The sequence below is a fragment of the Schistocerca piceifrons genome, chromosome 1, assembly GCF_021461385.2.
Source record: "Schistocerca piceifrons isolate TAMUIC-IGC-003096 chromosome 1, iqSchPice1.1, whole genome shotgun sequence".
NCBI classification, from domain to species: domain Eukaryota; kingdom Metazoa; phylum Arthropoda; class Insecta; order Orthoptera; family Acrididae; genus Schistocerca; species Schistocerca piceifrons.
Genome location: NC_060138.1, coordinates 326,845,959 through 326,873,936, shown reverse-complemented (window position 1 = coordinate 326,873,936; position 27,978 = coordinate 326,845,959). Strand labels below are relative to the sequence as shown.

General features: G+C 45.3%; 1 protein-coding gene across 1 annotated transcript; it reads right to left on the bottom strand.

Moving 5' to 3' along the window:
- Positions 1-1,193: 1,193 nt before the first annotated feature.
- Positions 1,194-27,978, bottom strand: LOC124782673 (60S ribosomal protein L10). Its single transcript, XM_047253959.1, has 6 exons — positions 27,864-27,978; positions 27,703-27,731; positions 24,883-25,081; positions 24,689-24,795; positions 1,500-1,662; positions 1,194-1,412 (listed from the first exon to the last, which is right to left on the bottom strand). Exons 2-6 carry the CDS (start codon positions 27,723-27,725, stop codon positions 1,242-1,244), a joined length of 663 nt encoding a protein of 220 aa, XP_047109915.1. The 5' UTR covers positions 27,726-27,731; positions 27,864-27,978; the 3' UTR covers positions 1,194-1,241.

The window sequence follows — 27,978 nt, the reverse complement described above, 5'->3', positions numbered from 1 at the left end:
GTTTAATTCCCCACAGCTTGCTCCCACGAAGGAAGACCAATGCCAGCTGAAGGAGACGAACTAGCGAGTCGATGTAGGATGACTGCAGCCTTGACAGCAGCAGCATCAATGTCCTTGTTTCCCATCAGAGTGACATGACCAGGGACCCAAATAATCACAGTGGCTTCCTGAAGAGTGAGGAAATGGATCCATTGCACTAAGGGATAGACTGTATACACCACACACAGGCTCTGCAGAGCACAGACTCTGAACAAATGTACTGCGTGATCTGATACTGGGCTAAGAGCTCTGCTGCTAATACTGAGCAGTGTTTCAGAAGCAGACCGCAAAAATAGTCGGTGCCAATGATGAAGGCACACCCGACACCATGGTCAGTCATCAGTGTACACAAAGGTGTTTTTGCTTACAAATCACTCATGTGCACAGTTCTAGAATATTGCTCAAGTGTGTGGAACCTGTACCAGATAGGACTAACAGGGGATACTGAACATACATAGAGAAGGTTTTATTTACTCCATGGGAGAGTTTCAGAGATACTGAGGGCTCATGAAGATTAATTACTGCACACACACACACACACACACACACACACACACACACACACACACACACACACACACAAAGGTATTCAACCATTCTTCCTGAACTCCACAAGTGAAAAAACAGAAAGGATCTCTAATAACTGGTACAATCAGATGTACCCTCTGCCTTGCACCTCACGGTGGTTGGCAGAGTATAGATGTAGATGTCCTCAATTCACAACCCAAAAGCCAGAAGCTGACACTGCAACAGAATTTAATATTTTTTTTTAGAAGACTGCTCAAGTATATGAGCATGCCTTATTATTTGAATACATCAACAAAAACAGTTTTTCTAAAATTTTTCACCTTCGATTTTTTGGAAAAGTCTGCTTATAACTTTAAAAAGTGATGAGGTGGTTTGCGTAAGTCCCCATAAATTTATCTTAGCATAAAAGTAGAAATAGTGGACATCGGGAAGATAATACCACTTCTGAACAAAAGTGATGCATGGTACTTTTCCAAACTTCACGGTTTAATTTGACACCAACAACTCATCATATTCCACTTTTTAATTATATGTATTCTATTAAATCCCCATAACCATCACAATAAATTTGAACAATAACCTTAGTGTTTGTACTCAGATACAAATAAAAGATTGCAAACAAAACATTTCAGGTTTCCAAAGATTTTAATCATTCAAGAATCATATAATTTGAGTTAAGCCATCTGTGCCAATTCTACTTGAACTTTCTTCCAAGCATCAAGTGGTCCATGTTCCGGGCGGTATTTCACATTACATCCATCACTGGCAAGCCTTCCTGCATCTCTAAGTTTCTCATAGACTTCACGCTCATATTTAGTGAAACCCCATTTCTTGGAAACATAGATCTGCAAAGTTAAAAGGCATTTAGAACAAGAAACACAGATTATGGTATTAACAAAATGTCAACGTATCATTCAAGTTGTTTTGTTTACCTTCTGGCGACCAGGGAATTTAAATTTGGCACGGCGGAGTGCCTCAATCACGGCAGCTCTGTGACGATCACTTGTCCTCACACTCATTATGGGCTGACCAATTCTTACACGAGCCACTGTGCCCTGAGGTTTTCCAAATGCACCACGCATTCCAGTCTGGAGCCTAAATACAGTTCAATAGTTAGCACATTTAGAGCCTTCTACAACCCAAACAGTGCAGTAAAATATAAGAGACTGCAAAATGTTATTGCCACCCTGCAAGTACGAACTGTAGTTGCCTCATTCACACAACTTCTTGTAAAGTCCATTTTGAAGTATGAATTCAGGACTGGCAGAAACAGCTATTTTGTAAGACTCCAGGGGAGTAAAGCTATTATTGTGATTTCCAAGCTCTTTTAATACATTCATTTTTCACAATTTCTTACACTACTTCCAAAATGAGATTACCACCGTCACAGTAATGCTTTAAAATTTCACAGTACGTACAACTCTATGGATAACTTTCTTAGGTTTCCCAAAAATGCATCAGTGAGAAATATAACCACACAATACTCACTGAAGTTGCCAAACAATATATAAATATTAAAAAATACGTCCCACTTCAACAGTATGTACCTGCTCACATGAGAGTCTCAGCTTGCTACCACTTGTCAATTTAGTAGCCATTGATTGCAGCCTACATCCAGCTACCACATTTAATCCAGTATGTCTCATTACTTGATGTTACATTGTTTTTGCCCTATTATTACACACGTCCTGCCCCATTAGAACTACTGTCACAAAAATTTGACTATGTAATTAAACCACTCTCCCCATCCAAGAGAACATATCAAAACAGATTCTCTCCCATAGGTCTCAATTCTCTCCACACAATTTCAGCATTAAAACTGATACCTGCATACACTTGCTGGATGAATGTCTTATTACGGTTAAAGCATAAGAGCTCGGAACATCAATAGCATTCAAATGTGTGTTCCACACATTTATTCTAATTTGTGGAATAGTTTTCTTAATTACGTACACTAGAGTGTTCAGTTGATTTTCCCTTTGCCCATTCCATTGCACACTTCCATATTAATATTTGTCTCAAAAGGTTCTTTTATTTTAATAAAGTAACAGTGCAGCAAATACTGAGACATTGCACCTCTTACATTTGAGACTAGGAGGTAGTTTCAGGTTAGACAAACTGAGCAATTGTGTGATTCAGTTCAGATAAATACAGCCACCCTGAAATCATTTAACTCAAAGTCTATTCAATGTTGGAAAATAACATACGGCTAATAAATATAAGTGGAACAAAGCTCATGCATGGGCAGGGGAGAGTGAAAAATAAGTTCAGCAAGCTGCTACTCCTGACCTAATTTGATCCAGCTTTGCACTTAGCTTTTGGTGTAGAACACAAAAACCAATTGAGATGAAGCTTTGCTAATGCCACAATCTCTCAAAATTTGTCGAAAAACAATTGGTTGTGATAGCCTTACTCAAACGAATCTGATGTGAATTGGGAGGGTATGACAGGGTGGGGGGAAGGGGGGAACTTGCATGGAGGGTGCAGGGACAGTGAGTTACCTGAGACTGAGGTCAGGATGATTATGAGAGCATAGGAAATGCTGTATGGCCACATCATATGTTAAGTGACAGTGCTCAACAACTGGACATGCAAACTTCCAGCTACAAGCAGCAGCATCGAGCAATATGCACTGTCCCCTACGTGCAAAGCACGAACTCCCACTAAATGACAGCTACCAGAGCCATCCAGTTTTACTAGTCAGCACCTATAAATTGAGGAATATTGTAACTCAGCAGTTAAGCAACAAAATAAACTTTACTTTGGAAAATAAGGTGATAAAGGAGCACTGTACAAGAAATTTAGGAGGAATCTTCACTGGGAACATAAATATAACGAACTACAAAGGCTACCAGTAAAGTACTTCAAACATACACATATGAGGGGAGATATGTTTGACTATCTCATCAATGAATTAAAAATAAGTGATCAAGAACTTTCAACATAAATGCAGAAAATGAATAATGTAAATACATAAAACAAGTCACTTTTGCCACAGGTTGTTCATGGCGTGGAGGCATGACTGGCGTTTAATTTGAATTTTAGGTCCCAAGTTTGGCCCAGCTACTTAAATTTTAAGTGACAAGTACAATCATTTGTTTTGTGTACTATGTTTTCCCAATACCCTTTACACGGCATCTTAAAGTATATTTTTAGTTTATATGCTACACAGTATTCACACATCAAATTTCTAATAAATCACACTGAACAACCATGAAATTTTACTGATTGTTGGGAATGTAATTCATCACCAGTCAATGTTCATGCCAAGTGTTTCAACTAATCTAAATGGTCAGCATAAATAAGACAAATTTTTTTTAAAAAAGACCAATCTTTTTCTTAAATCATTTCTCCAAAAGTGCGAAATAAAACTGATTAAAGAAACATTTGATGCACCTTATTTGATCTACACAATTTCAAGCATCATTCAAGAGACAAAATGTTCTCTCTCTCTCTCTCTCTCTCTCTCTCTCTGACAAGTTATTTCACAAAATATTTGACCCATCTCATTTTTTATTTTCTAGTTTTATTCAAATACTATGATATTACTGACCTCACTTGTCTTCCTAGAATCTTCCATTCTTGAAATGTCCTAAATGTAAGTGTTAATTCAAAGGAAGACTGACAGGTATATTTGATGCCCAAAATAGTGAGGCCCTGAAGAGACGAACTTTTTGACACTTCATTTACATAGCTAGCAGTAGCTGTTTGTGAATTAATCAGTTTAGATCAAATGATAAAACCCACCCTCACAAATAAAACGTAAAACTAAATCTGCTGATGTCAGATAAAATTAGCGGCAACAAGTCTGGTAACCGAAGATTTCATCACAGGGCTGTCCAAAGTCAGACAGTGCACCAGAATATGGGCCACTGTCAACTGGTCGCCACATCAATACTGGGGCGGGTCTTCACAGCACAATAGATAGCCGTGGGTCACCCAAGTGTGGCCAATACAGAGCCGACAGAGAACCACAGTTCCTGTGAGAGACCCACATGGTGGACTGCCATACATTCATAGTCTCCTTAATGGCACAGTTTGTTGTGCATACTGAGACTTATGCCATTCCGTCACCAAAGCTGAAAAACCTGGCAGTGTAAAAACTAACGCATCTCAGTTGCTGGAATGCCAATCTCAATAAGCAGTTTCCATGTAGCCTGTTTGGCCAGCCTGTCAGCAAGTTCATTGCCTGGGATTCCGACACGTCCTGGGGTCCACACGAAAACCACTGAATGACCTGACTGCTCCAGGGCATAGATGAATTTCTGGATGGTTGTTACCAAAGGACGAGGGTAGCACTGGTTGATAGTTTGTAAGCTGCTCAAGGAGTCAGTACACAGAAGAAATGACTCCCCAGAGCATGAATGGATGTGCTCAAAAGCACAAGATATAGCCACCAGCACTGCAGTGAAAACACTGCAGCCACTGGGCAAGGAATGCTTTTCAATATGTCCTCCATGGACATACGTGAAGTCGACGTGACCATGAGCCATTGAGCTGTCTGTGTAAACCACTTCATGGCCTTGGTACGTGTCAAGAATCAAGAGGAAGTTACAGCGGAGAGCTGCGGGGTGAACCGAATCCTTTGGGCCATGTGAAAGGTCCAGGCAAAGCCCAGCCTAAGCATACATGAATGGACCTCAAGTATAGGTAGTAAAGGCAAGGACACCAGTTCAGATAGTAGGGATCGGACAAAAACTGCAATTGTAAGCCCTGACCTAGGTTGCTTATGTGGGAGATTAACTGCTGTGGATGGGAAAAGGAGACAGTAATTTGGACGCGCAGGTGCACTACAAACGTGTGCAACATGACTGGTGAACAGTTGCGCACACCTGACCTGCAATGGAGGGACTCCTCCTAAAATCTCCTGCCGCTAGTCCAACACCACAGTGGTGCCACCAAACCATAAACCACACTCCCATAGTCAAGGTGGGATTGATGAAGGGCTCTGTAGAGCTGCAGCAGCATAGAGCAATCTGCTCCACTTGATGTTGCTCAGGCAGCAGAGGCAGCAGAGGTGCTGCCAGCACTTCTGCTTAAGCTGACAGGTGGGGAAGCCAAGTCAATCAGGCGTCGAAAACCAGTTCTAAGAATCGATATCTCTCCACTACGGTGAGGAGATCGTCAGTAAGGTAGTTCTAGTTCCAGATGAACAGTACAAGTGCCCAACACACAACTTAGCGGCCGAAAACGGGAATCCGTCTGCTAGAGTCTGCGCCTCGTGGATGGCTCCATGTACATGCCACTCAGCAACACCAGTACTGGTGGAGCAGTACGAAATGCAGAAGTCGTCTGCATACAGAGAGGGTGAGAGACAGCCCTACAGCTGCTGCTAGACCATTAATGGCCACTAAAAATAGAGATACACTCAATACACAGCCCTGCAGGAACCCATTCTCCTGGATATGAGGAGACCTATGGGAGGCACCTTACGACACGGAAACTACGAAGCGACAGGAAATTCTCGATAAAAATCAGGAGTGGGCCTCAGAGACCCCACTAGTATAATGTGGCAAGGGTATGATGTCGCCAGGTGGTGTCATACGCTTTTCGTAATAAAAAAAGATAGCAACAAGGTGTTGCTGTCCTGAAAAGGCTGTTCGGATGGCAGACTCGAGGGACGCAAGATTATCAGTGCGATGGAAAGATGCCATCACACCAGATCCAGTCAAAGATCACGAGGAGATGTCACTTTTAGTCAGATGAGAGGTGTTCAATCATCTGACTGGATCTGATCTGGCCCAGGAGCTGTATCGGGGCAATGTGCAATAGCACTGAGGAGTTCCCAATCTGTAAATAGGGTGTTATAGGGTTCACTGGGGCATGTAGTGAACGAAAGGACCTTCCTTTCCAGCTCAGCAATCACATTTGGGGCGGTACATAACACGCCATTTATGGTAACACGGGGGCACCTGTTGGGGACTGGTATCCAAAAAGACATTTGATCTATGCCCAGACCTGTGAAGGTGACGTATGGCACGTGATGGTCGAGACTTATCTCTCCCAACACTCCTGTTTCCGTCTTTTGTTAATCTGGTGAACACCGGCACACAGCTGTTTAAAGGCTACGAGGCGCTCCAGAGAAGGGTGTTGCTTATGCCACTGTAGAGCTTGCCGACACTCCTGAATTGTCTCAGCGACTTCCAGCAACCACCAAGGGACTGTCTCAGGCCAGGGCACCCCAAAGAACGAGGGATAGCGTTTTCCGTTGCCGAAATGATCATTGTAGTTACCCGCTCAACCACCACATTGATGTTACCACATAGGGGAGATTCAACGGTGACAGCAGACGTGAAAGCGACCCAGTCTGCTTTGTTTAAAGCTCATCTGGGCATGTATCTGTGGGCCTGACACCGGGGCAGTGACAGGAAGATGAGGAAGTGGTCACTACCACACAGATCGCCATGTGTTCACCAGTGGATAGATGGGTGTAGACGAGGACTGCAAACAGAGATCAATGGCCAAATATGTGCCATGTGCCACACTGAAATGTGTGGGGGCAGCTGTATTTAAGAGGCAGAAGTAGAGTTGGAACAGTAAATCTGACATTACTGCCTCTGAAAGTAAGCACCGTGCCACGCCACAAGGGGTCAACAGTGTTAAAATCTCCCAAAAGTAGGAAAGGTTTAGGGAGTTGAGCAATCAGTGCAGCCAACGCCTTCAGGGTTACTGCACCATCAGAAGGAAGATATACGTTGCATATATTTATTTCCTGCGTCGTCCTTATCCTGACAGCCACAGCTTCAAGAGGAGTTTGAAGGGACACAGGTTCACTGTATACTGTGTTCAGCACATAGAGACAAACTCCACCAGACACTATTACAGTCACTACGGTTCTTGTAATATCCCCTATAACCGTGGAGGGCAGGGATCCACATTTCCAGGAACCAGGTTTCCTGAAGGGCAATGCAGAAAGCAGGTGCAAAGTTTAAGAGTTGCCATAGCTCAGCCAGGTGGTGGAAAAAACTGCCGCAATTCCACTGGAAGATGACATTATCGTGAGGTTGGGAAGGCATGAAGCACGCAAGGAGGCAGGTTATGCCTCAGGGTCACCTGCTGCCACCAATTGAGTATTTGTAGCCATTTCTATGGTGGATGAGGTATCAGTGAGAATCAGGTCCGCAGGGGACACTAAGATCTCCACCGCATCCTCAATTGCAGAGTGATAGGGAGTGGTTGTGTTTGGGGCCACCAGAGGTCCTGTTTCTTAGCAGACTGCTTCTTAGTTTGATTGCTCTCTCACTTATTTAGGGGCTTGCTGGGAAGATTTCTTCGAAGCATGAAGGGAGACCATGAAGCTCTTCGTCCAGCAGCTTTTGGCTCCTTTAGCCACTGGCGAATGTCCGCCATGGCATTAATGGGGACCCTGGGATGGGGGAGTCTTCTTGTGGCCCAGTGGGCTCACTGTTCGTGGCACAGAATGAGGAACCACTGGCACTTGGGACAGCGTTGGTGAATTGGCTGCAGCCTATGTCGGCGTCAACCAAATGGGGTATAATCTTCTGAATTTACCTTTAGCTTCTGTATAAATCAACCAGTCCAGGGTCTTGTACTCCATGATTTTCTGCTCCTTTTGGAGACTGAGCAGTCTGGCGTGCAGGAGGAGTGATGCACTCCACAGTTGATGCAAGTGGGAGGAGGCGCACAGAGTACTTGGGTGCAGTGGACGCCTGCAGTCTCGACATGCAGCGCTGGAAGTGCCAGTCTCGACTTGCAGCGCTGGAAGTGCAGCGGGAAGACATGCCCAAACATCCAGCACTTAAAGCTCGGCATAGCGTATGGTTTGACATCACAGCGGTAAACTGTCACCTTGACCTTTTCAGGTAATGAATCACCCTCAAAGGCCAAGATGAAGGCACTGGTAGCAACACTGGGGAGTTTACAGCTCAGGCATCAGCAGTGCGATCCCTGTGTCATCAGGGGGCTACCATAGGTATGTGTCGGCCCCACCACAACGTACTGGCTATCGTGTTGGATATTGGGCATACAGAAATCCATATTGTCATGGGGGCAAAAGAGGACAGGAGACAATGGAAGAAGATAACTTACCCCGAAAAGTGTCCTCGTCCAAATAGTTGAATCGCAGGTGGTGATGCAAAGACATGACAAAGAGATTTAGGAGATCGAATCCAAGGACACTGGATAACTCTTGCACCATGTAAGGCATCCTTCCGCATATGGCCCCCACTTCTGTAGAATTTCGAGTGGTAGGTCAAACCATTGAACGGGACCTGAACTCATAGGGCCTAAAAGTGAGACTCCTCAGGCCTATTCTAACCTCCAGACCTGCACGGGGTACTGGACAGGTCTTGCATATTGGTCTGGGGTTGGGAGCGGCAAACAAATGGACTAACAATATGTAGATGGGTGATGGAGCACTAGTTCATGAGGGGTGGGAAGGATATTTGATGGAATGTCCCTCATTTCAGGGCATGATAGGGGTTCCAAAGTTTAACCATCTGAAATTCCCTGATTTTCAGACAAGTTTTAGCATATTGCCCTGACAAATTTTGACAGTGATTGATTGAGAGGGTTTATGGGACCAAGATCATCAGTCCCATGATTCCATAGTTACTCACAGAAGAAAGAGGGTCTGCTAAAAGTAGATGGATCCAGTCAGGGGAGTCAAACTATAAAGCAAGTAAAAACTCACACAGTAAAAGGCATAAAATGTTAGACCAAATCTAAAAACTGGAAAAAAGAGCTTTCCATGGACGAGTGGTCATGGGGTCCCAAACTGAGAAAACGTGAAGAGGCCCCAACCACAACCAAATTACCCCTGCTCCAGGAGTACAGCAAAACCTTATACCTGGAATTAACCACTTTCATGGAGGAAACTGAGGACCAGTTCAACCGTCCATGAATTGTCAGCTACTATTTAAGAAGGACTATACACAGGACGAAGGGTCAGAAGAAGGGAACATTCCACCGATGTGGGGTACAATCAGTCTGGCTACACAAGCATATTTTGGGGGTGGTTTGTTGCACAGCAGGGGAAACAATGGGTGAGCCTGGTATGACCAATGCATAGATGGCATAAAGCAGTGCACTCCTCCCAAAATTAGAAGGAAGAGCACCAAATTGTAACAGTCTCCTGCATTGTGTGGAGTTTATTACTGAGAGCAGTAGCCAGCCAGTTTATTCCCTGATACCCACATGAGTTGGGACCCAGAGAAAGACAACTGAGCAGGCAGTATGGCCAAAGGAAGAGATAAGGTCATGGATAGCAGAAACCAAAGAATGAAAAGAGTAACAGGCTACTCAATGGGTCAGTACACATTAAATATGAAGGGACACCTGAGTAACAAAATGGAGGGCCCTGGTAACAGCTAGCAGTTCTACTGTAAACACACTACATGATTGTGGCAATAAATGGTGTTCTAAGCCAGAAGGTGTGGAAGCATATCCCACTTTATTTTCTTAGAACCATCAGATAGTAGCACTCACTCAAAGGATGGATGGGATGTTGCACCTATGGAAGACCATAGGTGCAACAGACCTTAGGTCCCAAGAAGAGGTGACTCCTAATCCGTGGTCTAGGCACCATCCAAGGGGGGATGTGTGAGGAACTACATGGGGCAAATTTCAGTGAACAGAGATAGAGATCCTGACGGGCGGAAGTGAGACATTCCAACTGACAATCCCACCTGCGGGCAGTGATCAGGAGGGAGATGTCCCTCACTTGCTAAGAGGACAGAACACGGGATGGTCAGGGAATCTGAATGTCAATTGCCTAAGAAACCAGGAGTTGGCTTCATCGTATTTGTAGAGGGGGAATCCCCACTTCCATGAGGAGATTGTCAAGGGGATTGGTGCGAAAGGCACCAATAGCCAGATGTACCCCAAAATGGTGAATAGGATCAAGTATTTTCGGAGTGGAAGGAGCTGCTGAGCCATAAATCTGACTTCCATAATCTAGTCTGGACAAGACCAAAGCACACTGAAGACGGAGAAGAGTAGCATGGTCTGCACTCCAAGATGTGTGGGCCAGGAAGTGGAGAGCACTAAGCTTCTGCATGCATGTTGTCCTCAGGTGGTGAATATGGGGCAGCCATGTCAGCTTTTCATAAAAAAAAAGGCCCAAAAAACAGGACTGTGCTGCAACATCTAGGAGCAGGTTGCCTAAATAAAATTCTGGATCAGAGTATAATATGAATTGACGACAAAAATGCAAAACCTGTGTTTTGGAGGGAGAAAATTGGAAGCCTGGGGAGACAGCCCACGCAGAAGTCTGCCGGATGGCAGCTTGGAGCCAGCACTCAGCAGACACTACCGAATGGGAGATGCAGCATATGCAAAAATTTTAGACATACAATTCTGGGGTAACCTGAGGGCCAACAGAGGTTACAAGCCCATTGATGAATATGAGAATTCCGGGGTAACCTGAGGGCCAACAGAGGTTACAAGCCCATTGATGAATATGAGCCGGGGTAACCTGAGGGCCAACAGAGGTTACAAGCCCATTGATGAATATGAGGAAGTGTGTGACAATACGGAACCCTGTGGGATACTGTTCTCCTGAATCCGAGGTATGTTAAGTGAATGCCAACTGCACTCTGAAGAGTCGATGGGATAAAAATTCGTGAATAAAAATTTGAATGGGCCCACAAAAGCCCCAGTCATGGAGGATAACTAATATGCGATGGTGCCAAGCCATGTCATATGCCTTACATAGGTCAAGGGAGACTGTTACAAGGTGCTGACAGTAAAAGCCTGTCGGATTGCAGTTTCAAATCTGAGTAAATGGTGAGTTGGCGATCGTCCTTCCCTGAAGCCACACTAATATGGTGACAAAAGGCCCCGAGATTCAAGAACCCAACAAAATCTGAAGCTAACCATCATCTCAAGCAGTTTACCAAGTAAATTCATCGTGCTAATTCGGTAGTAGCACTTGAGACATTGGGTTCTTCCCAGGCATAAGGACAGGGATAACTACAGTGTCTCATTATTGTGAGGGGAAGGCACCTGTGAGTCAAATGTGGTTGAAGACCCTGCATAGATATTGCCTATGTGTAATGTACAAGTGTTAAATCTGGTTGTGGACAGAATCTTGGCCTGGGGCTGTGTCATCTGAAGAAGTAAGAGCCTCCAAGATTTCCCATTCAGTGAAGGGTTTGTTACAGGATTCAGCTTGATGATGGTTGAAACAGGAGGGCCTGTTCAACTCTGTTTCTGTTGGAGAAAGATGGCAGTATAGGAAGAGGACACTGATGCTGCCGCAAAGTGTCACGAGGTGTTCCGCAAGGATCAATGGATCAGTAGACAGAGCACCTTGGAGGATAAGACTCTTGACAGTTGACTGTTGCTGGTGGCCCAGAAGGCTACAGAGCTTGGACCAAACCTACAATAAAGAGCCATACGTCCCCAGGAAGGAAAAATAGCTCTCCCAGCACTCACTTCTACTCAACTCTACAAGGTAACGAACCTTGGCCTGGAGATGATTAAAGGGAGGAAGTTGGTCTTGAAGGGTGTTGTTTAAATCACTGCAGTGCCCGTCGGCAGTCCTTGGTCCACTGTGGTACTGGTCGATGGAGACCTGTGAATGGGGGCAGCAGTGTCAGCAGCATGAAGAATAATGGCAGAGATGCCCTGCAGGACCGCATCAATGAAATTATTGTCACAAGGTGACCAATGTAGGCAAGCCACGAAAGAAAGGGAGGAGATTGTGAGGTCGATAGTAGTAAACGTGCCATGAGTGGCACTGAAGTGGGCAGGGGAACTGTCATTGAGGAGACAAATCAAAGTCTGTAGTAAGTTGGTCAAGTAGAAGACACCTACCCGACAAAGTGGCACTCATGGGGTGGTATGCAATTAAGTCCCCAAGGAGGAGATATAAGGGTGGGAGTTGCTGTATTAAGGTAAACAGTTCAACATGAGGAAATGCCTACTAGAGGGAGGTAGACACTGAAAACCGTGATTGCCAGAGTCGTCTACACACTAACCACTATTACTTCCCAGTTGGTATGAAGGGGGATACAGTCACTAGTGAAACTGGTGTGAACCAAGTGCAAACCCCTCCAGACACTACCCCAGCCAGCACAGTTCGAACAGAATGCCCAACAACATGAAATGTTAAGAGAGTGGTCATCACGGAAGAGTTTCTTAAAGAGCAGGACAGAATAAAGAGTAGGAGGAAACTTTCCGTTGTATTTCCAGGTGGCGGCGATAATATCCGTTGCAATTCTACAAGATTATCATGTGGTGAGAGTCCAGGTGAGACAAAGAAGCCGAAGGGAGGTCACCTACCTTGGACAGTGGTAGTCACCAATGAGGATGTGGCGAAATCCATAAAAACTGAGTGATTCAGGATGAGGTGGAAGGGGCAAAGCCCTATGAGAAGCCTCATCCTTTGACTTGTGCTGCTGCTTCTCCTCCTCCCTCAGAGGGAGGGAGGAGGCATTATCAGTAAGGGAAAAGATTGCAATGATGTCAAGATCGGACAGAGAGCAAGTTTGATTTGGGGCCCTGAGCGCGGGTCTCTCCTCCAGCCCAAGGGTGCAAACTTCCTGTCCCGAGAATGCTGAGGAGGAGGAGGAGGAGGAGGAGGAGGAGGAGGAGGAGGAGGAGGAGTGGTTACTGGAGGTGGAAGGACAGGAGCCACCAAGGGTGAGAAAAGGGAAGGGCAGTAGGAAGGGGGTAAGGGGAAGGGGATGAGGAGGGGAAGTGTAACTGAGGCAAAGGTAGAGGCGAGATTTACAAGGTATGAGGTTTGTCAAATTTCTTCCAGGCCTCGAAGTAGCTGAGATGGTCAAGGTTCTTTATTTGCTGAAATTTTTTCCTTCATGCACACTGGACACATTGGTTAGTGGGGAGATTGGCGGCAACCAGTCACCACAGATGGGAAAGGCATCGCATTGTGAGGACATGTGGCCGAACTTGAGGCAATGGAAGCAATGCAAAGGGAGTGGAATGTATGGCTTCACATCGCATTTGTACACTATTATGTTTACCTTCTCAGGCAAGGTATCCCTCAGATATGAAGAAAGTGCCAGTGTCTACACAATGGTCCTTAGGGCCTTTATGGACACTCCAGACGAAATGAACATCGCATCATTCCAATTAGCCTTATGTTCATCATCGAACTCGAGGAGTTTTTTTTTTTTTTTTTTTGTGGTTTTCGGGCGCACAACTTCAATGGTCATTAGCGCCCTGACTACTCTAAGAATGCACCGCGAGGCACAAGTTGACAACAACTAAAAGGGAAAACAATAAAAGACAGACTGACAGGCATAGGATTAAAAAACATCATCAAATGTCCTTAGCGAGGTTTGTCAAATTGATAAAACAAAGAACACGAGCAGCTGCTCGTGGGTCATCCGCTAAAATGGCATCTAAAGTATTAGGCAGGTTAAGATCGAGGCGCAGTGTGGTAAGATCTGGACAGGACATTAAAATGTGTCTAACCGTCAGCAAGTGCCCACATGGGCAGAACGGCGCCGGCGCAGCCGTCAGCAGATGGCGATGGCTGAACCGGCAGTGTCCAATTCTTAACCTTGCTAAAACGACCTCCTCCCGCCGAGAAGGGCGTGAGGAGGACGTCCAAGCCACGGGAAGAGGTTTTAAGGCCCGAAGCTTGTTGTCGGTAAGTGCAGCCCAATCGGCATGCCACAGCGACACAACGCGCCGACAAATGACCCTGCTAAAATCGGACGAAGGGACACAACAAGAAGCTGTCCGAGGCTGGAGGACCGCAGCCTTGGCCGCGGCATCTGCAGCTTCGTTCCCAGGGATACCGACATGGCCAGGAACCCACATAAAGATAACCGGCGTACCGACGTCCACCAGCTGCTGAAGAGAGCGTTGGATCCGGGGTACGAAAGGGTGAACCGGGTACGGATCACTGAGGCTCTGGATGGCGCTCAGGGAATCTGAGCAGATGACATAAGCAGAATGTCGGTGGCGGCAGATGTAAAGAACAGCCTGGTAGAGGGCAAAGAGCTCAGCTGTGAAGACCGAACAATGGCCATGGAGCCGGTATTTGAAACTTTGTGCCCCGACAATAAAGGAACACCCGACCCCGTCATTGGTCTTAGAGCCATCTGTATAAATGAAAGTCATGTCGATGAACTTCGAACGAAGTTCCAAAAAACGGGAGTGGTAGACCGAACCGGGGGTGACCTCTTTTGGGAGCGAGCTGAGGTCGAGGTGAACGCGGACCTGAGCCTGGAGCCAAGGTGGCGTGCGGCTCTCGCCCACTCGAAAGGTTGCAGGGAGTGAAAAATTAAGGTGTTGAAGGAGGTGACGAAAGCGAACTCCAGGGGGTAGCAGGGCAGAGACATACAACCCGTATTGACGGTCAAGAGAGTCGTCAAAAAAGGAACGATAAGATGGATGGTCGGGCATTGACAGTAGCCGACAGGCATACCGACAAAGCAGTATATCGCGCCGGTAGGTGAGTGGCAATTCGCCAGTGTCAGCATGAAGACTCTCTATGGGACTGGTATAAAATGCTCCGATCGCAAGTCGTAAACCCCGATGTTGTATGGAATTGAGGCGGCGTAAGATGGATGGCCGTGCAGAGGAGTATACGAAGCTCCCATAATCCAGCTTGGAGCGGACGATCGACCGATATAGACGAAGTAGGACGGTTCGATCCGCTCCCCACGACAGACCACTGAGAACACGGAGGACATTTAAAGAACGGGTACAACGGGCGGCCAAATATGACACATGTGGAGACCAGCTAAGTTTCCTGTCAAATGTAAGGCCTAAAAATTTGGTTGTCTCCACGATTGGGAGAGCAACGGGACCGAGTCGTAAGGACGGTGGGAGAAACTCTTTGTAGCGCCAGAAGTTAATACAGACCGTCTTCTCGGCAGAAAAACGGAAGCCATTGGCGACACTCCAGGAGTAAAGACGGTCAAGAGAACGCTGAAGACAGCGCTCCAGGACACGTGTACACTGGGCGCTGCAATAGATGGTAAAATCGTCCACGAAAAGGGAGCCTGATACATCAGCTGGGAGGCAATCCATTATTGGATTGATCGCGATGGCGAAGAGAGCGACGCTTAAAACTGAGCCCTGTGGCACCCCATTCTCCTGGCGAAAGGTGTCGGACAGGACAGAACCCACACGTACCCTGAACTGTCGATCCATTAAAAAGGAACGAATAAAAAGAGGGAGGCGACCGCGAAGGCCCCATGTATGCATGGTGCGGAGAATGCCCGCCTTCCAACAGGTGTCGTAAGCCTTCTCCAAATCAAAGAACACAGCCGCGGTCGGGCGCTTCCGCAAGAAGTTATTCATAATGAAGGTCGACAAGGTAACCAGATGGTCAACAGCAGAGCGGCGCCTACGAAATCCACATTGTACATTGGTAAGTAGGCGTCGAGACTCGAGCAGCCAAACCAATCGAGAGTTAACCATTCGCTCCATCACTTTACAGACACAGCTGGTAAGAGAGATAGGTCGGTAACTGGAGGGCAAGTGCTTGTCCTTCCCCGGCTTAGGAATCGGGACAACAATAGACTCGCGCCAGCATGCGGGAACATGTCCCTCAATCCAGATGCGATTGTATGTACGAAGAAGAAAACCTTTACCCGCAGGAGAAAGGTTCTTCAGCATCTGAATATGAATAGAATCTGGCCCTGGAGCAGAGGACCGTGACCGGCCAAGTGCGTTTTCGAGTTCCCGCATGGTGAATGGGGCATTATAACTTTCACAATTCGAGGAGCGGAAGTTAGGTGGCCTAGCCTCCTCTGCCTGTTTGCGGGGGAGGAAGGCAGGGTGGTAATGAGCGGAGCTCGAAACCTCTGCGAAAAAGCGGCCGAAGGCATTGGAGACAGCCTCAGGGGCCACAAGGACGTCATTCGCGACCTTCAAGCCAGAAACTGGTGTGTGGACCTTAGTGCCAGATAGCCGGCGCAGGCTACCCCAGACAACAGAAGAAGGAGTAAAACTGTTGAAGGTGCTCGTGAAAGCAGCCCAGCTGGCTTTCTTGCTTTCTTTGATAATACGACGACACTGAGCACGTAATCGTTTATAATTGATACAATTCGCCACTGTAGGGTGGCGTTTAAATGTGCGTAAAGCACGACGACGAGCACGTAAAGCGTCTCTACATGCTGCGGTCCACCAGAGGACCGGTACGCGACGTGGAGAAGAAGGAGGGTGAGGGATGGAATATTCAGCAGCAGCGAGAATGACTTCCGTGAGGTGTGCGACCTGACGATCGCAGCTTGTAAAGGTTTGATCCTGAAAGGTCGCCCTGGAAGAGAACAGCCCCCAGTCTGCCTTGGAGATGGTCCAATTAGAGAAGCACGGAGAGGGGGTATGCTGCAGGAGATGGATAACACACGGGAAGTGGTCGCTCGAATATGTATCAGAAAGTGCATACCACTCAAACCGGCGTGCAAGTTGGGGAGTACATATAGAGAGGTCTAAATGGGAATAGGTGTGAGATGTGTCCGAAAGAAAAGTAGGGGCGCCAGTATTGAGGCAGACAAGATCGAGCTGGTTGAAAAGGTCTGCTAACAAGGAGCCCTTCGGGCAGGATGCTGGAGAGCCCCAAAGGGGATGGTGGGCATTGAAGTCTCCAGTTAACAAAAATGGTGCAGGTAGCTGAGCAATAAGTTGCATCACGTCTGCCCTGGTAACGGCAGATGACGATGGAGTGTAAACGGTACAAAAGAAAAACGTAAAAGTGGGGAGAGTAATGCGGATGGCAACTGCCTGCAGGCCGGTGTGCAACGTGATGGGATCGTAGTAAATATCATCCCGGACCAGCAACATAACCCCTCCATGAGCTGGGATACCTACCACAGGGGGTAGGTCAAAACGCACAGAGGTGTAGTGTGCCAAGGCAATTTGATCGCATGGGCGTAGCTTCGTTTCCTGGAGGGCTACGACAAGCGGACGGTGCAAGCGGAGAAGCAACTTCAAGTCCTCTCGGTTGGAGCGAATGCTGCGAATATTCCAGTGAATAAGTGCCATCGTAAGAAAAGAAAGATGAGAGAAGTGGTCACCTCGAAGGCCGCTTAGGGCCTGGCTTCGAGCGAGCACTGCCGCCGCTATCAGTAGGCGGACAGTCATCGTCCATTGGGTCTATAGGGTCATCGGCCATCTCGGGAGGATGGCCGGGAGGGGGAGCTTCCTCCGCCAGTGAACGGCCAGATGTACGGCGACCAGCGGTGCGGCCAGGCGAAACGGATGACGGCCTGGGGCGGCAGCCGCTGGGTGGCGCAAGAGAAGAAATGCGCCGTGGCGGGGAAGGAGAACTGTGCTTCCTATGCGCCTTTTTGGAAGGACGTGTAGCGGAAGTACCGGTCGAAGGCTGTGAGGTCGAGGTACGGAGGAAGTCTGCACGGGATGGTTCCTTCTTGAAGGCCCGTGCATCTGACTTCGGTGTCTTCGTCTTAGCAGAAGCTGAAGAAGGTGCTCGTGTCTGTGGGGTGATGGGAGGAAGAGGAGACGTCGACCGCGCGATCTTAGCACTGGCCGAACGGACGACCGTGGTGCTGAAGGTCAGATCGCATGTCTGGGTTGCTACCTCCCGGGTAGTCCGAGGAGAGGCGAGGACAGTACTGTATTTCCCCGCTGGGAGCAGCGTGGGCTTCCTACTAGCCAATAGCTTGCGAGCAGCCGAGGTGGACACTTTCTCTTTGACCCGAATTTCCTGGATACAGCGTTCTTCCTTATAGACAGGACAGTCGCGGGAGGATGCGGCATGGTCACCCTGACAGTTCACACAACGAGGAGACGGAGGTGGACAGTCACCCTCATGGGCATCCCTGCCACAGGTGACACATTTAGCCGCATTGGAACAAGACTGTCGAGTGTGATTGAAACGCTGACACTGGTAGCAGCGCGTAGGTGTCGGGATATAGGGGCGAACAGAAATAACCTCGTAGCCCGCCTTGATGCGCGATGGCAGCTTAACACTATCGAAGGTCAAGAAAATTGTCCGGGTCGGTACAAGGTCATTGTTGACCTTTTTCATGACCCTATGGACAGCCGTCACGCCCTGCTCAGCGAGGAATGATTGAAGCTCCTCGTCAGTCAATCCGTCGAGGGAGCCAGTATAGACCACACCACGAGACGAATTCAAAGTTCAGTGGGCCTCCACCCGGACAGGGAACGTGTACAGGAGGGTGGCCCGAAGCAGTTTTTGTGCCTGAAAGGCATTCTCAGTTTCTAGTAATAAGGTGCTGTTACGCAACCTGGTACAGGATTTGACAGATCCGGCTATGGCATCTACGCCCTTCTGAATAACGAAAGGGTTGACAGAGGAAAAATCCTTTCCGTCCTCAGTTCGAGAAACTACGAGGAACTGTGGGGCAGGCGGTAGTACTTTTGTCACTGTTGGCTGGTCACGTTTCCGTTTTTGGGTCGAAGTCGAAAGGGATGGAGTAGAATCCATTGCGGAGGAATCCCCCATGATTGCCAGCGTCTCCGATGGCGCGTTCCTTCCTTGTGGGGACCCTCTCAGAGGGCACTCCCGCCTTAGGTGAATGTTTACACCTCAGGTCACACCTCCCGAGAAACAGACGGAGGGACCAATCGGCATGGTCAGAAGGTATCAGCTCAGGCAATCACCCCTCCCCGGGCCTGGCCTTTACCAGGGGGTACGCGCGTGCCTTACATGTCTACCCAGGGCGGGGACTTACGCGTTACCCCGTCACCGGCTACGCGTGCGAACGCGTGGGTCAGCCTTCAGGCACGCACAGGGAGGAAGGAAGAAGAGGAAAAAGAAGAGGAAAAAGAAGAGGAAAAAGAAGAGGAAAAAGAAGAGGAAAAAGAAGAGAGAGAGGGAGAAAGAGGACAGACTGTCTCAAACGCCGAGGCGGAGACCAGAGAAGGCAAGGAGAAGCAGGCAATGAGAAAGCAAGGGGAAGAAGGCAATGAGAAGAAGGCAATGAGAAGGCAATGAGAAAAAGGCAATGAGAAGGCAAGGAGAAAAAGGCAATGAGAAGGCAAGGAGAAAAAGGCAATGAGAAGGCAAGGAGAAAAAGGCAATGAGAAGGCAAGGAGAAAAAGGCAATGAGAAGGCAAGGAGAAAAAGGCAATGAGAAGGCAAGGAGAAGGCAAGGGAAAGAGTAAGGAAGACAGTGAGGTGGAGAAGAGCAAAGAAAGGAACCAACAAAAGGAAGGAAGAAACGAGAAGTGAAAAAACCAAAAGGACCACGATGATAGGTCGTGGAACCGTCCTTCTCCGGACGCAGGCGCGAACTACCCCCGTGAGGGGGATGGACTCCTTTTAGTCGCCTCTTACGACAGGCAGGAATACCGCGGGCCTATTCTAATCCCCGGACCCGCAGGGGGGGGAACTCGAGGAGGAGTCCCCATTGAAAATTACATACTGTGTCATACTGAGTGACTTGTGAGGAGCGACAGCTGCAGGCACAGAGGTAGGCTGGCTGAAGTTGTCTTTATAAGGAGAGAGCCACATCTCATCTTAATGATTCAGCTTCACCGAACTTGTCCTCGGTATGTTCCACAAAGAAACGGGGTTTGGTGATGGCAAAAGTCCCCCTGCCGATCCTCGCACAGACGAGGAACCGCAGCAAGGGTTTCGTCCCAAGCCGGCATGTCTGTCCCTCCTCCCAGGGTGTATCCAAGGAGGGTAAGGCTGGAAAGGCAGAAACAGGAACTGAGACAGAACTACTTTAAGGACAAGACGCAGCTGCATATGAGTGGCCAGAGTTTAACACATTTCCTGTGCCAAACTTCTGCCCTGGTACCATCCACTCTGAACAGGGGCTTGTCTTGTGGCACCACCCAGACACAGCAATGGCTGGCTAGCAGGACAGTCGTAGCCAGTTCTGTTGCCTCGAAAAAATGGGCAACCCCTTCTATGCTTGCACAAAGCATTCACAGCACAGATACCAGCTGTGTGATTCCTGTGGTATCAGGGGACTCAGCCACATGGGTACATAAGAGCCCCACCACACGGACTGGCTACCGAGCTGGTGACCTAACAAGGAGGCAAAAGGGCTTTGGCGGGGTGAGAGGAAAGGAACCCACAGCAGACACTAAGGAGGGGGCCGTTCTCCATCTGGCTCACACAGCAAACTTCGAACTTGGAGATGGAGGTCAAACCTGACGAGGAGCAAAAAAGAAAAGCCAAAAATGAAGAGGAAAACAACCAACCAAAACTGCAAGATGAAGTAAAGCCATGAGGATAGCTAGGCCGACAAAGGACGCCAAGATAAGGAAAGGGAGGGGGCAAAGTGAAAGAGAGGAGGACAAGGAAAGAAAAAGAAGGGCAAAGGAAAGCAGCCTGGAAAAGAATAAAGGCTGCAATAGCTCAGGGACCCGAGCACACCACACACATACCCATAAAAGAGCTGTTGAGCCCCTGGAGGGGAAATTTTTGAGATCTCAAGCACAAATAAAGACATACATTGACAAAAATGCAAGGACTTCTGTGTTTCTAAACATGTGAGCAAAAATCTTGAGTACTAACATCAATATCTTTTGCCGTGAACTGTTTTTAGACGGAGAAAGCAAGCCAAATGATATGTTTCATAAAGATCACCCATGTTATTTTATTTCAATAAAATGAAACATTTGATGACAAAAATACGTATTTCATTGGAGTACAAAACAAATTTAAAATACCTTATTTATTTCAGAAACAACCTTAGAAAAAAGTCGGCCACTTCAAAGAAGTGTGTAAGGTAGAGAAGTTGTGTAACCCAACATTATAGGTGACTGCCAATAAAATATTGATTCTATTATGTTCATTATTATCAGTTATTACCCACTGAGGTATGCTTGTTTCTTCTTCACGAAATATGTGAGTACATAGTGTACAAACTGCCAATGACTACCAAAATTTTCTTCATCTTATCATCCTCCATTTCTAATAAACAATCTACTTACAAAGTGCCAAAATGTACTAGAATAAATAAAATGTCTATAAAACACCGCACTGTACAACGTTCTTGCTGTATGTCAGTCAGCATTCCTGAAATCCATTGCCAGTGGCCTCTGGCCTGCCAAGGAGCACTGCAGTCCCAAGTCCATGGATAAACCACGAAAATCTGTCTCATTTACACCACACACAGACCTGGCCTGCAGGCAGATCAGTGAGACTACATCCAATGGGCAAGGCCTGCACATTAGTCGGGAATGTTGGGCTTCACACTGGCAGGCCCAAACTGTCAGATACATGGCCTGCAGTTTTGGCCCATCACAAAAGCCCACTGGTGTGGTTAGCCATCTAAATGTCACAGACAGCATGTTGATGAAATGAGACTGCAGTGATCAATCCATGCAACAGATAACTTGCTTGAATACTTTGAAAATCAATACTAATGAGGATAGGTAGCAACTCACCGTGAAGATGATCACTGAGCTGCAGACAGGCACATAAAAGACAATCACACTCTCCCAACTAAATTTTTGGCCATGGCCTTTGTCAGAAAACAAGAGCACACACACATTCACACAATCATTCACAAGCAACTCATGCACACGAGAGTTGTCTCCGGCCGCTGAGTCAAGTCTCTGAGAATCAGATACAAACAAACCACTCCTCACACCTCCCTGCCTCTCATCAGCAGCTGTTAGGCTAGCAGCACTGACTGCAAGCAAAGAGGAGTGGTACAGAAAGGGAAGAAGCAGTATGAATGAGGGAGCAGGGAAGCAGCTCACATACTCAGCTGCACCCAGCCAGTGACGATTCATGACATCTCAGTAAACAAATCATTTCAATTTAATGAGCCAAAAACAATATTTTCCAGTGGTTTGAAGTAGTTAGAAGTTGTTCTAGGGGGGAATCGACAAGCCGCTGGTATCATTTAGAGGCTACTGTCCATTCAAACAGTACATCCCAAGCAAACAGCAAAATATGGGCTCCAGATACAGATTGTGTGTGACAGCAAATCACAAAATACAGGAAATGAGAGTGGATTGGCACTGGAAAACATCAGGGAAGGAGAGTAGTTGCTGATTTACCTCTGATTTGTGGGGTCAGGATGTAACATGTGAATTTCTTTACATCATTCAATTTGTGACAGCTGCTTCAGAAAAGGAAACTGACAATGTTAGGAACCACATGTTAAAATAAGCCAGAGCTTCCACAAAATATGACCAACAAGGAGGTTCACAGCTCTTCGTTTTACTTCGCAAATGACACTACACTTGTCAATTATATTCCTAAGAGAAATAATGTTGTACTAATGAGCACTCTCCACCATGGTGGGGGAATAGGTGACATGGCTGATGAGAAGTCAAAAATGATTTTAGATTATAATTCAACCAAAGAGGCTGTAGACACCATCAACTAACAAGTACATATACGTGCAAACAAAAAACCACTAGTTGGTCCATGATAGTTTTCTACACTATTCTTGATATAGCTGCTTATAATGCATATGTCTTGTGGACTTCGACTGACCAAAGTGGAATGAAAGAAAATTGACTAGATGGAGAACATTTTTGGAGGAACTTGGAAAGTCACTGGCTGCTAAGCGCATTGCATCAAGGAAGCATTTTCCAAGAACAGAAGATTCTCTGAGAATGATCAGCAGCGTCCAAGACCCTGAAGGAGTGACAGGTGTGGCTAAATCAGTAACTACAAACCACTAAATGTGCGCATGCTAGAAGGTCTCTACTTCAAGCAATGACAATAAAACAAACGTTTTGTCGAAAGTGTAATAAGTGTGTATGGAAAACACATCACCACTTGTGTCCAAACTGCAGTCAGTAAGAAGAAAGGGAAGTTAATATGGGTAGATAGATGGTTGAGAAAGACTTTTGGTGGAAATGTTTGTTCCTAATATAACTTGCTTGAATAGTAAAATAATAAATTTTCTTTAGTGAACTTCTGTGTATTATTATCATTACTTTTGCTATCGTTATTGTTATCACTACAATCATTAACAACCAACTGTAATAACAATGTTCAACAATTACAACTGCACGAGAAATACGTCTGAGTAGAAGCTTTTTTCAGCATTTTATTATGTCGGATCATATTGACCCAAACAGGTACATTTGTGTAGCAAATGTGAACAGAACAGTCCACTATTGATTCTTTATAACTGTGTGTGTGTATAGCTCATTGTAAACTGTTGCCAAAGCCAATTACAGACAATGCCTGTAACTAGTAACTTAATAGTCTGTTTTTGTTCTTTGCACTGTGTGTGGCATGTTTAGTTGACGTACAGTGCCTAATTTGGTATGGAAATTTCACAAGAAAGTGGCAAGACTAAAACCATACTCCTAAAAAAATACTGAATTTCAGATTTTTTATTCGAGCACGTTAACCGAAGTAGTGGTGAAGTTTGGTTTGTGGGGCATTTGAACTGCACGGTCATCAGCGCCTGTACGAAGTCCCAATTTTTACATAGTCCAATCCAGCCAGTCACGAATGATGATGAAATGATGAGGACAACACATACACCCAGTCCCCGGGCAGGAATTTAAACAGAGACCCTATGATCCAGGGACAGCAACACTAGCCATGAGCTGTGGACCTTAACAAGTAACATTACAATGGAAAGTATTTCTAATGGACATAAATGACTCTTCAGTGGTTAATTATAAAGAGTGCTTGCAATGTTATGATACATATTGTTAAAGAGCCAAAAAAGTATAGCATTTCTGCCAAGTTCCCACGCTGATAACAATGAATATATATGTAAGGAAATGCATGTTACACCAAATATTCAACAGACAATGCACATACAGTGCTGATTACTCACAACCTATTCCTTGTTAAGAGATGGAGAAAATCTGTCAAGACAAAAATTTTCAGTAAGTTTGAAAGTACAATGTGGCTTGGACATTGCTTCTTGATCTTCATTTATGATATTTCTGTATTCTGCACCAAAAGTTATGACAGTAAGCTGAAGGATAATAGTTGCATTATGTGGGCTTATAAAATATCAAACTTATTTCGTGTTTCCAATGTTGTAGACACTCACCCTAATTAAAATGACTAATACCTACACCAAGCTACAGACAGTGCTGAATGCTGGCAGTCATTCATGCAGATTCCTTAGGTACATTTTCTACAAACTTAAAATGGAAGCTCATAGTATCTTCCATACTGAAGAACCCACAATGGCTAGTTCAAGTAAAAACTAGATAGCCTGCCTATTTAAGTTGCAAAGCAGAAGTAATCATTCACCAGACATTACCAATATTAACACCACAACACTAGTGAACTTACCTGTCAGCTCCAGCACACGACAACATTTTGTTTATACGAATTACATGGAAGGGGTGTAGCCGCATTCTGATGTGAAACTGGTCTTTACCACAGTTTTTCACCATGTACTGCAAAAGAAAGTTGTAAGTTAACCACTAGGCATTTCTGCAAATTTAGTTGAATTGAAGCCCTGTTGTAAAATTAATTCAGCAAACCTTATTTGCACAGATTCTACCAGCTTCAAGTGCCTCCGAGGACAGTTGCTCATATTCATCTGACACAAGATGCACACACAGTGGGAAGTCTTCAACTCTTGCTTTTTTCCTTCCCAAGTCAAATATTCTAATCTTGGGATCAGGAACACCTCTGCAAAACCTTGACTTTGGATACGGTTTATTTTTGCAGTAGCGATAGCTGTAATAAAGTCAAATTATTTGCATCATTAAAAGTACCAAAGAAAATTCATTATCATGTATCTGTAACTGTATTACATCACTAATAGACACATGTACCTCCAGGCAGAATGATAGCCAAGAACGAGGAAGGTAGAGTTGCTAGCATTAATCTTTCTTTCAAACTAGACTCTCAGATAGCTGGCAGGAGGAACTATTCCTGATTTTAAAAAGGCATTTACTCATTTCCAATTGCTATCAAAACAAAGCAAAGTATATGTAGTGAACAATTTCCAAGTTCATCACACAATCTTTCACTCTGCTTGTTACATATGCTTTGTTTGTGAGTATGTAGGCACACTGAATCATGTTCTGCCCACCAGAACCATGGAGAATGTACTGAAGTTACAATCAAAACAGGCCATCTGATTTCAATTAATTCAGCTACTCTGGCACCAGGCTAAGAACCAAGAAGTAGATGGAAGGGAAAACTATGTAACTTGTACACTTACAACTAGTATTGGAAATTACACTAATTTTGGGGGAAAAAAATAAGGAATCTGGCTTACCACTGCCATTTTCAAAATGCTATCTCCCTCCCAAACGGGCTAAACAAAATTCACAAACTTTACTCACTCTGACAATTGCCTGAACGACAAGCAACACTTGATTGTACAAGAAAGATAAATAATCTGTGTAAACTACAATAACTTCTCTTACACCATGAATTGTTTTCATGTAACTACTTCAAAATTACATTTTAATTTTGAATAACTTAACACAATTATAACACTGACATTAAATACAGACAAAATGATGGAAACAATGCACCCACAACTCTGGAAACACTACAGTGGCCAAAGGAATTATCCAATTCCACCCGTCTGATATGACCCGAGGTGTAGTGGTAGCGATGCATATGACATCAATGCACCGTGGAGTTTATGAGTTGGTTGGTGTGTGTGTGTGTGTGTGTGTGTGTGTGTGTGTGTGTGCGCGCGCACACACGGGCGTGCACTTGCTGAATGTCAAGTTGTATTGGGTTCATCTGAGCTTGGATGCGTGAAGTAGTTCAGGATGTAAGGTTTACAAGTGTTTTCAGTGAGTTATCAATTATTTTTTGTTTATGTGCTTCAAGTTTTCATTAGATGTTTTTGGTTTTCTGTCTATAGTGCAGTAAGACAATTTGTTGTGTGGCTTTTGCTGTATGGATATGACAATGGAATATAACAGTGCAGTGTTGCAGTAGGAGATAGGGCGGGCATGCCTGTCATTAAAATCTTACAGTTATTTGGACTGATCATTGAGACTGAAGTGTAGCACTTGTCGCAACATGATGTTAAGCAGAGTTCCATCTTTTTTCTGGGTTTACATCCGAGTTGTGATGTTTTGTGTATTTATGGTGTATTGAATGTGCTTTAATTTATGTAGTGATGTTTGATTTTTGAGCTGTATTGGTTTTATTTCTCATAGTTGCAGGTCTTGGTTTTTTGGTATCATTAGCTGTGGTTGACATATATACATTTAACAATTATAAAAACAATCCATAAGTTAAATTCAGGAACTATACATAAAATGGACAAGCCTTCAACATGTATTTTGATGCATATAGGGCTACTGTGCATACATCATGAAAGAATGCAGGGGTGGGGGGGTTGTCCAATACGTAGCTTCTACCATGGAACTGAACAGTTACATCTCTTACACCCGACTGGGTAACAGTCAATCAAAACAAGCAATTAATATGGTGTTACAAACCCAGGAACAGACCTGTGACACCACGAGTAAATCCCGTAAGAACAAAAACTTATGGGGAGGACAGATACCACATTTCTGTGCTCTCTGTAGCCCACCTAAACAATAAAAATCAGTGACTTAACAACCATAAGTAGATTAATTTGCCTGGCACTATAAATCTGTATTGTATACCAAGGAGGCTCAACACAGTCATTCAACAGCATAGTCCAACAATCCGTATCTCACCCACTACTAAGCAAATTACAAAACACTAACAAAAGAGCTGCACATTGATACATAACAAGCAAAATTTGAACAATGAAGGTATTGATGCTGTTACTGAAAGCCCTGCACTCTTGTTTAAAACCTGCAAGAAAAAAAAAAAAAATGCCACTGCAGAACACACAGAAGGACTTCAGTGTAAAAACGCAGCAAACATAATCTATCCACATGTTTAGCTAATTAACTGTGCCAGCTCAATGCAAACAGAACTATGTATTTTAGCACTGACTACGTTCATGTGCCAAACTAACAACACTTCCATCGCAATAACTCAACAGCAGGTTACTTAGCACTGACAGTTTGGGAAGTTCCATATAAAGGGCCACACTACGATTACAACAGTTATACATAAGGTAACGAAACTTAATAATAATTTAGCACCCTCGCAAGGCAGGCTAAACTATCTTCAAATGACGCAATGATAAATAACTATTGTGTGGTTACGCTTTATTGTGCAACATGCCATCGACTAAGGTTAAAACATCGTAGGACAATAAATTTGTTAAATCAGTAGTTATTTCTTAAACGGTCACTAAAAAATTAGAACCTTTATGGTGATATTAAGATACAAATACTAATCCAACACAAGACTACAGTAGTAATGACCATATCTTAAGCACTCACCATCTCGCTGGCCGCCGACCCATGTTGGTCTGAAAAACACAGAAAAAGGTTACTTTCTATCACTATAGCTAAAACTACAATAGGGGCACTGACCACAACATTTCTTTCACTTTTTAATAATACACAATAACGGATGCAAAACGATTACTAACATATCTTACCTCTTACAGCCACGCGTCCTACGGCCAAATGAACTAATGTAGAGGTCAGAGATAACGGAGTTACGATCCAAATGGGTGGTACCAAAGATGAAAAGAATTACGATGTTTCATTCAC